Source organism: Mobula birostris, chromosome 29 (genome assembly GCF_030028105.1).
Source record: "Mobula birostris isolate sMobBir1 chromosome 29, sMobBir1.hap1, whole genome shotgun sequence".
In the NCBI taxonomy this organism is placed as follows: Eukaryota; Metazoa; Chordata; class Chondrichthyes; order Myliobatiformes; family Myliobatidae; genus Mobula; species Mobula birostris.
In genome coordinates, this window is record NC_092398.1 from 5,123,486 (window position 1) to 5,135,736 (window position 12,251).

Sequence of the window (12,251 nt, forward strand, 5' to 3'; positions counted from 1 at the left end):
GAAATTTCTCTTTTCCCTTTCTAGTTATCCAGCTTGCAGGTGGCTGGAGGAGATCATAAGGGGGGGATATGAGAGGTAAATTATTTTACACAGAGAGTGGTGGGTGTGCGTAATGCACTGCCAGGGCTGTTGGTATAGGCCAGATGTATTTAGTTGTTGAGATACAGCAGAAAATAGGCCCACAATCCCCTGATTTTATCCTAGCCCAGTCACGGGACAACTTACAATGACCAACCAACCTACCAACTGGTACACCTTTGGACTGTGGGAGGAAACCTACGCGGTCACGGGGAGAACGTACAAACTCCTTACAGGCAGCAGCGGGAATTGAACCTGGGTCGTCTGTACTGTGAAGCGTTTTGCTAACCATTACGCTACTATGCCGCCCCACATTAGGGGCATTCAAGAAACTCTTAGGTGGGCACATGGATGATAGTAAAATGGAGGGCAATGTGGGAGGGAAGTGTTAGATTGACCTTAGAGTAGGTTAAAATATCAGCCCAACAGACTGGGCCATAGGGCCTACACTGTTCCATGTTTAACTTTAGTGAAAGCTCAAGCACTGAATACACTGCCTCGTTGCTACTTGAAAACAGATTTACATTGAACACTTCAATCGCCAGTTGCCAATCCAAATGTTTTCTTCCCGATTTCACGCCAGTTTTTCCAAAGGTCACACCGCTAAATAGAAGGTCTTATTCCTTCAAGCTTCCAACGGCATTTCAAAGTTCAAAGTAAAAAGATATTATCGAAGTACATACTGAATATGTCACTGTGGGCGACCCTGAGATTCATTTTCTTGTGGGCATACTCAATAAATCCATAATAGAATAATAACCATTATAGAATTGCGCTAACTTGGGTGTTCAACCAGAGTACAAAAGACAGCAAACTGTGCAAATACAAAAAGAAGAAACAATAATATAAATAAGTAACAATAAATATCGAGAACATGAGGTGAAGAGTCCTTCAAAATGAGTCCACAGATTGTGAGAACATTTCAATGATGGGGCAAGTGAAATTGAGTGACGTTATTCCCTTTGCTTTAAGAGCCTGATGGTTGAGGGGTAGTAACTGTTCCTGAACCTAGTGGTGTGAGTCCTGAGGCTCCTGTACCTTCTTCCCGATGGCAGTAGTGAGAAGAGAGCACATTCTCGATGGTGGGGGTCTCTGATGATGGATGCTGCTTTCTCTGCATTTCAGATGCAGGGGTTCCACTGGATGAGGTTGTCGGCACCCAGGTTTCAGAGTCCCGAGTCCCGTCATTGGCTCATCTAGGGTTTGATATTGAAGGTCAGAGGCTGAAGGCTTGTCGATGTCCTGGAAGCCTTCAGGGAGAAGGTACAAGAGCTCCAGGACTCACACCTCCAGGTTCAAGAACAGTTGCTACCCCACAACCATCATAGGCATCATAGTCTCGTGAGACCATGGATTTGTGCCTTGGAAGGTTTCCGGGGCGCAGGCCTGGGCAAGGTTGTATGGAAGACCAGCAGTTGCCCATGCTGCAAGTCTCCCCTCTCCACGCCACCAATGTTGTCCAAGGGAAGGGCATTAGGACCCATACAGCTTGGCAGTGACCTTCAGATCACTAGACGAACGCCTTAACCACTTGGCCACGTGCCAACACACAACCATCAGGCTCTTGAACAAAAGAAGATAAATACACTGATCCATTGAGATGTTCCCACAACCAATGATCTCACTTTAAGAACTCTTTATCTTGTTATTTCATGCTCTTCTTGTTAATTGTTATTTATTTATATTTGAGTTTGCAGAGTTTGTTGTTGTCTTCTGCACTCTGGTTGATCTTTCATTGATTCTGTGATAGTTGTTCTATAGATTTGCTGAGTCGTTGCTGTGTTCTGTGTTGTTCTGGCAAGCCCTTGGACGCGCTGTGTTGGCGCCAGGATGTGTGGCAGTGCTTGCGGGCTGCCCCCAGCACTTCCTTAGGTTGTGTGGTTGTTACCACAAATGAGACAGTTCACTGTATGTTTCACAGTACATGTGATGCCTTAGGCACATGTGTATAGCTAATGAGCCTAAGTCTTCAGCACAGTATTGTATTTGTCAACATGGAGCAGAGAACGAGTTTGTAAATCTGGCGGGAGTAAAGGATGCTGGGAATGGTGAGGGTGGAGCGCCGTGGGAGGGGTGTGGGACAGGTGGCAGGGAAGGAGGGCCAGGGGCGGCGGTTTGGTACAGGTGCAGACCCACTCAACTCTGAGACATCAGGCAAGGTCATTTAATTCCAAACAATTGGTTTATTGATCATTAGAGAATGTCTCTCTGGTGCTTCCCACTTCCTCCCATTTTCCTTCCGCTTTTCCCCAACAGTGATTTCCCTCTCCCTGCCCCCTTCCCACTCTCAGTCCTCAATAGAGACCTGTATCAGAATCTAGTTTATCATCACTCACATATGTCATGAAATTTGTTTTTTTTTGCTACAACAGTACAGTGCAATGCATAAAATTACTACAGTACCGTGCAAAAGTCTTAGGCACCCAGCAATATATATGAGCCTGAGACTTTTGCACAGTACAGTATGAAAGACAAATGAATCCGAATCTGAAAACTCCAGACTAGAACTACGAGCTGTTAATAAAAGTCCTGGGTAAGTGCCCAGGAAGGTTTCTGCACAAGGGTGTTGACAAGATGGATATTGTGAGGCAGAGGCAATATTTATAAACACAAGAGATTCTGCAGATGCTGGAGATCTTGAGCAGAGCGCGCGCACACACACACACACGCACACACACACACACACACACACACACACAATATGCTGGAGGAACTCAGCAAGTCGAGCAGCATTGCGGGGAAAAGATGGCTGTTTATTCTTCTCCATCGAGGCCAAGTCCTTGGGAGGTTAATAGGGTCTGGGTGTCAAAGGTTACAGAGAGATGGCAGGAGAATGGGGTTGAGAGGGAAAATAAATCAGAATTGGATTTAATATTATGCAGCAGCAGTACAATGCAATACATAATAAAAGCTGCTAATTACTGTGTGTGTGTGTGTGTGTGTGTGTGTGTGTGTGTGTGTGTGTGTGTGTGTAAAAAATAAAAAGTAAGTGCCAAAAGAGGAAGAAAGAAAAAGTAGTGAGATAGTGTTCATGGTTTCAATGTCCATTCGGAAATCGGGTGGCGGAAGGGAAGAGGCTGTTCCTGAATCGTTGAGTGTGTATCTTCAGGCTCCTGTACCTCATCCTTGATGGTAGCAATGAGAAGAGGGCATGTCCTGAGTGATGGGGGTCCTTAATGATGAATGCACCCATTTTGAGGCACCGCTCCATGAGATGTCCTGGCATACTTATGTATTTATATACATTTTATTCCATATCCATACTTTAATATTTAAATTTACATTTTATGTAATTCTTTTTCTTCATAATTATTGGATATTGTTTTGTTGCAAGTCCCACCACAGCAAATTCCTCAGAATCTATCAACTTCTCCCTTAAATACACCCTTAAATAGAGCTTGTAGCGATGAATTCCACAGATTCACCACTCTCTGGCTAGAGAAATTCTTCCTCATCTCCGTTTTAAAAGGACGCTCCTCTATTCTGAGGCTGTGTACCCTGGTCTTAGACTGCCCTACCATAGGAAACATCCTCTCCACATCCACTCCATCGAGGCTTTTCAACACACACAAAATGCTGGAGGAACTCAGCAGGTCAGGCAGCACCCATGGCAAAGAATAAACAGTTGACAGGCCAGGACTGGAGAGGAAGATGAGAAGTCAGAGTAAGAAGGTGGGAGGAGGGGAGGAAATAGTACAAGGTGGTAGGTGATAGGGGAAACCAGGAGAGGAGGAGTGAAGTAAAGAGCTGGGAAGTTTAAAAAAAAATGAGGTCACCCCTCAATTTTCTGAATTCCAGTGAGTACAGGCCCAGAGCCATCAAACACTCCTCATATGACAAGCCTTTCAATCCCAGAATCATTTTTGTGAACCTCCTTTGAACCCTGTCTAGTGTCAGCACATCCTTTCTCAGATAAGGGGCCTAAAACTGCTCACAATACTCCAAGCAAGGCCTGACCAGTGCTTTATGAAGCCTCCACATTACATCATTGTTTTTATATTCCAGTCTTCTTGAAATGAATTCTAACATTGCATTTGCCTTCCTCACCACTGACTCAACCCGCAAGTTTTCTGTGCTATGCCAGCAGTAATTTGATTTTGTATGAAAGAAGTTCTGGTGCTCCTTATGGTATAGTGTAGCCCTGTTCTACGTTTCTGCTTTCCAGTGGTCGATGTATCGAATGACATGTTTGTGCCAGCTGTATTTTCAAACACTGAGGGATTTGACAGTTTCTGTTTTCTGTATTTCAGTATAACATTGAAATGTTTTGAATATCTTGCAAATTCCGTCCACGATGTAACAAGCCTGTCTTTGTTCTAACTCTTCCCTGCAGCATTTCATTTCATATATACAGTGCTGTGCACAAGTCTCAGGGAAGGGAGTGGGCAGCACCAGAGAGACATTCTGTAACGATCAATAAACCAATTGTTTGGAATCAAATGACCTTGCCTGGGCTGGGTGTGTCTTTCCTCCCTGGCCCTGGCACTCCTTCTCTGCCACCTGTCCCTCACCCCTCCCATAGCACCATTCCCAACATGCTTTGCTCCCGCCAGATTTACAAACTCGCCCACCGCCCCACCTTGAGAAATACAGAACAGAGCAAAAGTCTTAGACACCCTAGTTATATATACCTAAGAATTTTGCACAATGCTGTGTAAAAATTAGTCTCGGGCAGTAGATCCTAATATTGGAAAGTCTGAGCTGGGCAATGAGTGGTAGATTGTCCTTTTAAAACCAACACTGAGCGATTTCTGCCTCAGACTTTCCCAACCACAGCTCAGAATCGGGAACAGGGTTATTAATTCCAGCATTTGCAGATTTTCTCCTGTTTCAGGTTTATTATTATGGGTTTACGTGGCAGCATAAAGGCAGTGCGGAGGCATAAAAATGACCTGATGTATGGTTAGAATAACAATAAAGTTTTTTGAATTGAATTTTGAATCTTGAATTAATTACCAAAGTATCTTTAATGCAAAAAGACAACCTAGTGAGGCAGTTTCATGGAGCGTTCGGAAATCTGATGGCAGTGGGAATGAAGCTGCTCCTCAGTCAATGAGTTGTCTTCTACCCCAGGGGTTCCCAACCTTTTTTTATGCCATGGACCACTATCATTAACCAGGCCCGGCAACACCCTTGTAAACTTTCTCTGTACTTTTTAACCTTATTTATATGTTTCCTGTAGGTAGGTGACCAAAACCGCACATAATACTCCAAATTAGGTCTTATACAACTTCAACATAACATTCCATGTCCTGTACTCAGTACCTTGATTTATGAACGCCAGTGTGCCAAAGACATTCTTTATGACCTTATCTACCTGTGACACCACTTTTAATTATGGACCTATGTTCTACTACACTCCTCAGTGCCCTACCGTTCACTGTGTAAGACCTATTCTGGTTGGTCCTACTGAATGCAAAACCTCATAAAGTAAAGGCATCGGTTAGTCTTCTGAGACCATGGATCTGCGCCCGGAAAGTCTTCACTCTCCAGGGCGCAGGCCTGGGCAAAGTTGTATGGAAGACCAGCAGTTGCCCATGCTGCAAGTCTCCCCTCTCCATGACACCAATGTTGTCCAAGGGAAGGGCATTAGGACCCATACAGCTTGGCACCGGTGTCGTCGCAGAGCAATGTGTGATTAAGTGCCTTGCTCAAGGACACAACACGCTGCCTTGGCTGGGGCTCGAACTCACGACCTTCAGGTCGCTAGTCCAATGCCTTAACCACTTGGCCACGTGCCCACACTTGTCTGCATTAAATTGCACGTTACACTTTGCAGCCCATTTTTCTAGCTAGTCCAGATCCTGCTGCAAGCTCTGATGAGGTCTGCCTCACTCTCCACTACACCCCCAATCTTGGCGTCATCCGCAGATCTGCTGATCCAGTTTACCACATTATTGTCCAGACTGTTGATATAGATGACAAACAACAACGGACTCAGCTCCGATCCCTGTAGCACACCACTAGTCACAGGACTTCAGTCAGAGAGGCAACCATCTACTACCTCTCTCTGGCATCCCCTACAAAGCCAATGTCTAATCCAATTTACTGCCTCATCTTGACTGAACCTTCTTGACCAGCCTCCCATGCGGGACTTTTTCTAATGCCTTACTAAAGCCCACGTAGACAATATCCACTCTCCTGGTAACTTCCTTGAAAAGCTCTACAAAGTTCGACCTGACCTACCATGCGCAATGTCATGCTGATTGTCCTTAATCAGTCCACGTCTATCTAAATACTCATACATCGAGTCCCTTAGAATGGCTTCCAGTGACTTTCCCACTACTGATGTCAGGCTCACCAACCTACAATTTCCCATTTTACAACATAACATCTCAACCCCTGTACTCAATACTTCGATATATTAGGCCAATGTGCCAAAAGCTTGCTGTACGACCCTATCAACCTGTGATGCCACTTTCAATGAATTAAGTAGGTGTTTTTTTGAAATCAGACTCAGATTCAGGTTTAATATCGTGAATTTTGTTCACTTAGTGAAATGATATTAACTTAGTTTAATTTCGTGAAATTTGTTAACTTAGCAGCAGCAGGACAATGCAATTCGTGATAAGCATAGAAAAAACTGAATTACAGTAAGTATGTGTATGTTAAATAGTTAAATAAATAATGTAAAAACAGGAAAAAAAAGTAGTGAGGTAGTGTTCATGGGTTCAATGTCCATTCAGAAATCAGACGGCAGAGGGGAAGAAGCTTTTCCTGAATGTGTGTCTTCAGGTAACAATGAGTAGAGGGCACGTCCTCGGTGATGGGGCTCCTTAACGATGGACACCCCCTTTTTGAGGCATCACTCCTTGACGATGTCCTGGCTGCTGGGGAGGCTAGTGCCCATGATGGAGCTGACTAATTTAACATGGTCTTGTAAATATTATTGGGTGGTGAGAGGAATTGATTTTATTCTTCCCTGTTGCTGTTGAACTTAATTTACTTACCATTTTGTTTCTGCTTTCAGGTCAGTTCAGTTGGGACAAATACCTTAAGGAGACAGGCGCTGTTGCTGCCCCTTCCTATTGCTTTAAGCAGGTGAAATGGGCTTTTATTGTATCATAGTGTGTTGTAATCAATTGTTTAGTCCTGGGGGTTGTATGCAATGTTCACACAAACTCTTCAAGTGTTGGTTTATTTGCCTCCTCCTTCAGCTACCTGAATGCTACCAAGGTTCATGCTTTGGTCACTAACTCCAAGTAATGCATTTTACATCCATTACTTAACTATATAAAAATGCTTCTGCTCTGTTTCTTTCCAGGGCATTAGTCAGGGGGTATTTTGGCTCCTCCAGGTCTAAGATGTCTTCGCTTTACAGTACAGGTGACCCGGGTTCGATTCCCGTCGCTGTCTGCAAGGAGTTTTGTACAGTCTCCCCTGTGACCACGTGGGTTTCCTCTGGTTTTCCTTCCACAACCCGAAGCTACACCGGTTGGTCATTGTAGATTGTCCCCGTGATTAGGCTAGGCTTAAATCGGGGACTGCTGGGTGGCGTGGCTCAATCTCGATAAAAAATGATTACGGGAAAAAGCATAAGCACATGTGTAGTTAGTTTAGGATGCAGTAACATCACTCACCCAGCTCCTGTGTCGGCCATTTTGTTTATTTATGGCGGTTACGGCACAGGGTAGGCTCTTGCAGCTCTTCGAGCCAATCAGAATCATGTTTAATATCACCGGCATGTGCTGTGAAATTTGGTGTCTTTGCAGCAGCAGTACGGTACTAGACAAAATAGAGGAAAAAAACTGAATTACAGTAAGTATATACAGTATATATTAAATAGTTAAATAAGTGGTTCATGGGTTCATTGGCCTCTGATTTAACCTGAGCCTATCACGGGGCAATTTACAATGACCAATTAACCTACCAACCGGCACGTCTTTGGACTATGTGGGAGGAAACTAGAGCTCCCAGAGGAAACCTGCGGCGGTCACGGGGGGAACGTACAAACTCCTTACAGGCAGCGGCGGGAATTAAACCTGGGTCACCAGTACTGTAAAAGTGTTGTGCGGATCGCTACACTACCATGCCGCCCTCTCATATGTCCTTGAGAAAATGTGCAACAGTGTTTAAAAGATCCTCTTTATGAAGGTAGTAGTACATTGTTAAGTTCAATATTCTAATGAGGTACATCGTTCAGACTTCAGTCATAACTTTAGTTCGTTCCTTCATTATATGCTGTGTTGTATGACATGGGCGATCATGGTCTTCCCATGACAATGATTGTTCTTGGCAAATTTTTTGACAGAAGTGGTTTGCCATTGCTGCCTTCTGGGCAGTGTCTTTACAAGACGGGTGATCCCAGCCATTATCAATACTCTTCAGAGATTGTCTGCCTGGCGACGGTGGTCACACAACCAGGACTTGTGATGTGCACCAGCTGCTCATACGGCTATCTACCACTTGCTCCCATGGCTTCATGAGACCATGATTGGGGGCTGAACAGGTGCTACACCTTGCCCAAGGGTCACCTGCAGGCTAGCAGAGGGAAAGACTGCCCTACATCTCCTTTAGTAGAGACGCCTCTCCAATCCGCCACCCAACAATAGATATTCCATTCATACTCTCAGTGATTATTAGGTTCAGGAGTGGAACCTGGTGGGTTCTTCTGCTGCTGTAGCCCATCCACATCAAGGTTTGGTGTGTTGTGTGTTCAGAGATGCTCTTCTGCACATCTATGTTGCAACATGCGGTTATTTGAGTTGTTGTTACCTTCTTGTCAGCTTGAACCAGTCTTATTCTCCTCTGGCCTCTCTCATTAGCAAGGCGTTTTCACCCACAGTACTGCTGTGCACTGGATGTTTATTTTTGTTTCTCGCACCATTCTCTGTGAACTCTAGAGACTGTTGTGCGTGAAAATCCCAGGAGTTCAGTTTCTGAGACACTCAAACCACCCCATCTGGCACCAACAATCATTTCACAGTCAAAGCCACCTAGATCACATTTCTTACCCATTGTGAAATTTGGTGTGAATAACAACTGAACCTTTTGACTATGTTTGCATGCTTTTATGCATTGAGTTGCTGACACATGATTGGCTGATTAGATGTTTGCATTAACGAGCGGCTATATCTAATAAAGTGGCCAGCAAGTGTCTTTATCTCTTTTAGATTCAGAAAGCCTCACCATACATTCCGTACTGAAATAACCCATAACATCAATAAATTATTCAGCTAAAATGTATACTGTTAATTATTAAAGTGTCATTAATTCATAATTTTTATCTATCTGGTTTGCGAGCTAGTTATGTTCCAAATTGACTTATCCAGTATTCATTCTAACTCTTCAAATCACACAACTTGTGCAATTTCATTTCCCTGTGCTGAAAGCTAACTCACAGTTGAGCAGAGTGTTTTGGGCGTTAATGAGAACACATTTCTGTTTTATATAAATAGAAAGCTACCAGAGAATATTGAATGCAAGTGATGTGAAAGTTTAATATTGGAGTCAGGGAGCAGGGGGAACATGAATTTAGTAATCTCAGATTGGGCAAAAAGTGCAAAAGTATGAAGTAAGTTTTATTATCTAAGTATATCTATGTCACCATATACAACCCTAAGGTTCATGCTCTTGTGGGCATTCTCAATATAGGCATCCGTTAGTCTCGTGAAACCATGGATTTGTACCTTGGAAGGTTGCCAGGGTACAGGCCTGGGCAAGGTTGTATGGAAGACCGGCAGTTGCCCATGCTGCAAGTCTCCCCTCTCCACGCCACCGATGTTGTCCAAGGGAAGGACATTAGGACCCACACAGCTTGGCACCGGTGTCATCGCAGAGCAATGTGTGATTAAGTGCCTTGCTCAAGGACACAACACGCTGCCTCAGCTGAGGCTCGAACTCGCGACCTTCAGATCACTAGACCGACGCCTTAATCACTTGACCACGCGCCAACACAGCATTCTCAATAAATCTATAAAATAATAACCATAATGGAATCAATAATAGTCTGCCAAACTAGGACACTCAACCAGAGTGCAGAAGACAACAAACTTGGCAAATACAGAAAGAAGAAACAATAGTAATAAATAAATAAGCAATAAGTATCAAGAACTTGAGATGAAGAATCCTTGAAAGTGAGTTCATCGGTTGTGGGAACTTTCACTGGTGGGGCAAGAGAAGTTGAGTGAAGTTATCCCCTCTGGTTCAAAAGCCTGATGGTTGATGGTTCAGTAACTGTTCCTGAACATGGTGGGGTGAGTCCTGGCGCTCCTGTACCTTCTTCCTGACGGCAGCAACGAGAAGAGTGCATGGCCTAGTGGTGAGGGTCTCTGATGATGAAGAAAACAAACTTGAAATTTAAGAATGTATTTGTTTAGAGATACTATACATAATAAATAAATAAGTAGATATATTAATAATATTGAGAGCTTGAGTTACAGAATCCTTGAAAGTGAGTCCAAAGGTTGTAGAATCAGTTCAGTGTTGAGGTGAGTGAAGTTACTGTCGAGTATCCTTTCGCTCCACCTTCTCACAAGCTACAATTAATTCAGAGTAGATCAATGATAGCACATTTATTTTACTTGCTGCAAGGGAAGACTAACTCTGCACAAGAGCTGCTGATAGCTTCGAAAAAAGACAGCATAGTCACTCCTTTCTATGCAAGTGTTATTACCCGTGCCATTTCAAGGACACAGTGCATTCTGTTCATCTGCTTGACTGGTGCTCTTGGCATTCCTCCAGGAACTGAAACCACATGTCTTTCTGCTGTTTGTCATATACTCAAGGCCCATTGGCATGATGCTGCACCAACACTATTAGCAAAGTACTCTGGTACAATACACGTTTCATTTTGTTGCAGACAAAAATGCCATTTTGTTACTACAAGTACAGTTGGACATTATCCACACTGGTTCCGGAGGAGTGTATTGTTGTTGCAAGATTCCCTAAAGGATTGCTTGCAGTATGGGTCAGTGATAAGAGAGGCAAATGCAACGTTAGGACTAGAGTAGAAGAGCAAGGATGTGATGCTGAGGCTTTATGAGGCACTGGTCAGATCACAGTCCAGTATTGTAGACAGTTTTGGGCCCCTTATCTGAGGAAAAACTGGCTTTGCAGAGGGTTCAGAGGTTCACAAGAATGATTCCAGGAATGGAAGGGTTAACATGTGAGGAGTGTTTGATGGCTCTCGGCCCTGTACTTGGGTGGAGTTCAGAAGAATGAGGAGGGAACCTCATTGAAACCTATCGAATATTGAAAGGCCTAGCTGGTGTGGACGGTGGAGAGGATATTCCCTATAGTGGGAGAGTCTAGGACCAGAGGGCATGGCCTCAGAATAGGGGGTTGTCAATTTAGAACAGAGGTGAGGAGCAATTTCTTTAGCCAGAATGAGGAGTCCAAGTCATTGAGTATATTTTTTGTGGAGGTTGACAGACTCTTGATTGGTCGGGGGGGGGGGCAAAGGTCACAAGGAGAAGGCAGCAGAAAGGAATAATAAATCAGCCATGATGGAATGCTGCAGCAGACTCAATGGGCCGAATGGCCAAATTCTGCTCTTACTGTATGTCTTATGGCCCTATGCTCAGTGTATGGGCTTAATGGATACAAGAACCTTTTCGTTTGCGGTATGATCCCAACTCAACAACCATGTCCTCTTGCACCTTGAATGACCTGTGTCCTGTATATTTGCTGTCTGGCCGGTGTGGGTTCATTTCAGCGCTGTGTGTGTCTGTGTCTGTGTCTTGCAGCTGGATTTGCAGTGTGAGTTTCAGAGGAAGTAATCACAAGCAAACGCAGTTAGTGATAGAGTCACACAGCAGAGAGGCACGCCCTTCAGCCTGCCATGCTGATGAACAGAATCAGAATCGGGTTTCCTGTCACTGGCATACGTCGTGCAATTTGGTGTAATGCAGCAGCTGTACGTTGCAATACATGATAAAAACTGTAAATTACAGTAAGAAGAGTTTCTATATATTAATAAGTTAAAGAAGTAGTGCAAAAATAGAAATTAAATAGTAGTGAGGTAGTGTTCATGGGTTCAATGTCCATTCAGAAATCGGATGGCAGAGGGGAAGAAGCTGTTCCTGAATCACTGAGTGTGTGTTCAGGCTTCTGTACCTCCTCCCTGATGGTAACAATGACAACAAGTCATGACCTGGTGATGGGGGTCCTTAATGATGGATGCCGCCTTTCTGAGGCACCGCTTCCTGAAGATGTCCTGGATACTACGGAGG

General features: G+C 44.1%; 1 protein-coding gene across 2 annotated transcripts in view; it reads left to right on the forward strand.

The window, feature by feature from the left end:
* The window catches only part of LOC140189928 (polycomb protein SCMH1-like), a 219,880-nt gene that overhangs the window by 85,422 nt on the left and 122,207 nt on the right, over positions 1-12,251 (forward strand). Inside the window, exon 4 of one of the 2 annotated variants that reach the window (XM_072246274.1) lies at positions 7,049-7,119. The exons of the other annotated variant lie outside the window; for it this stretch is intronic. Within the exon in view, the coding sequence (XP_072102375.1) occupies positions 7,049-7,119 (71 nt within the window). The remainder of the gene's footprint in view (positions 1-7,048; positions 7,120-12,251) is intronic. 2 annotated transcript variants of the gene reach the window in all.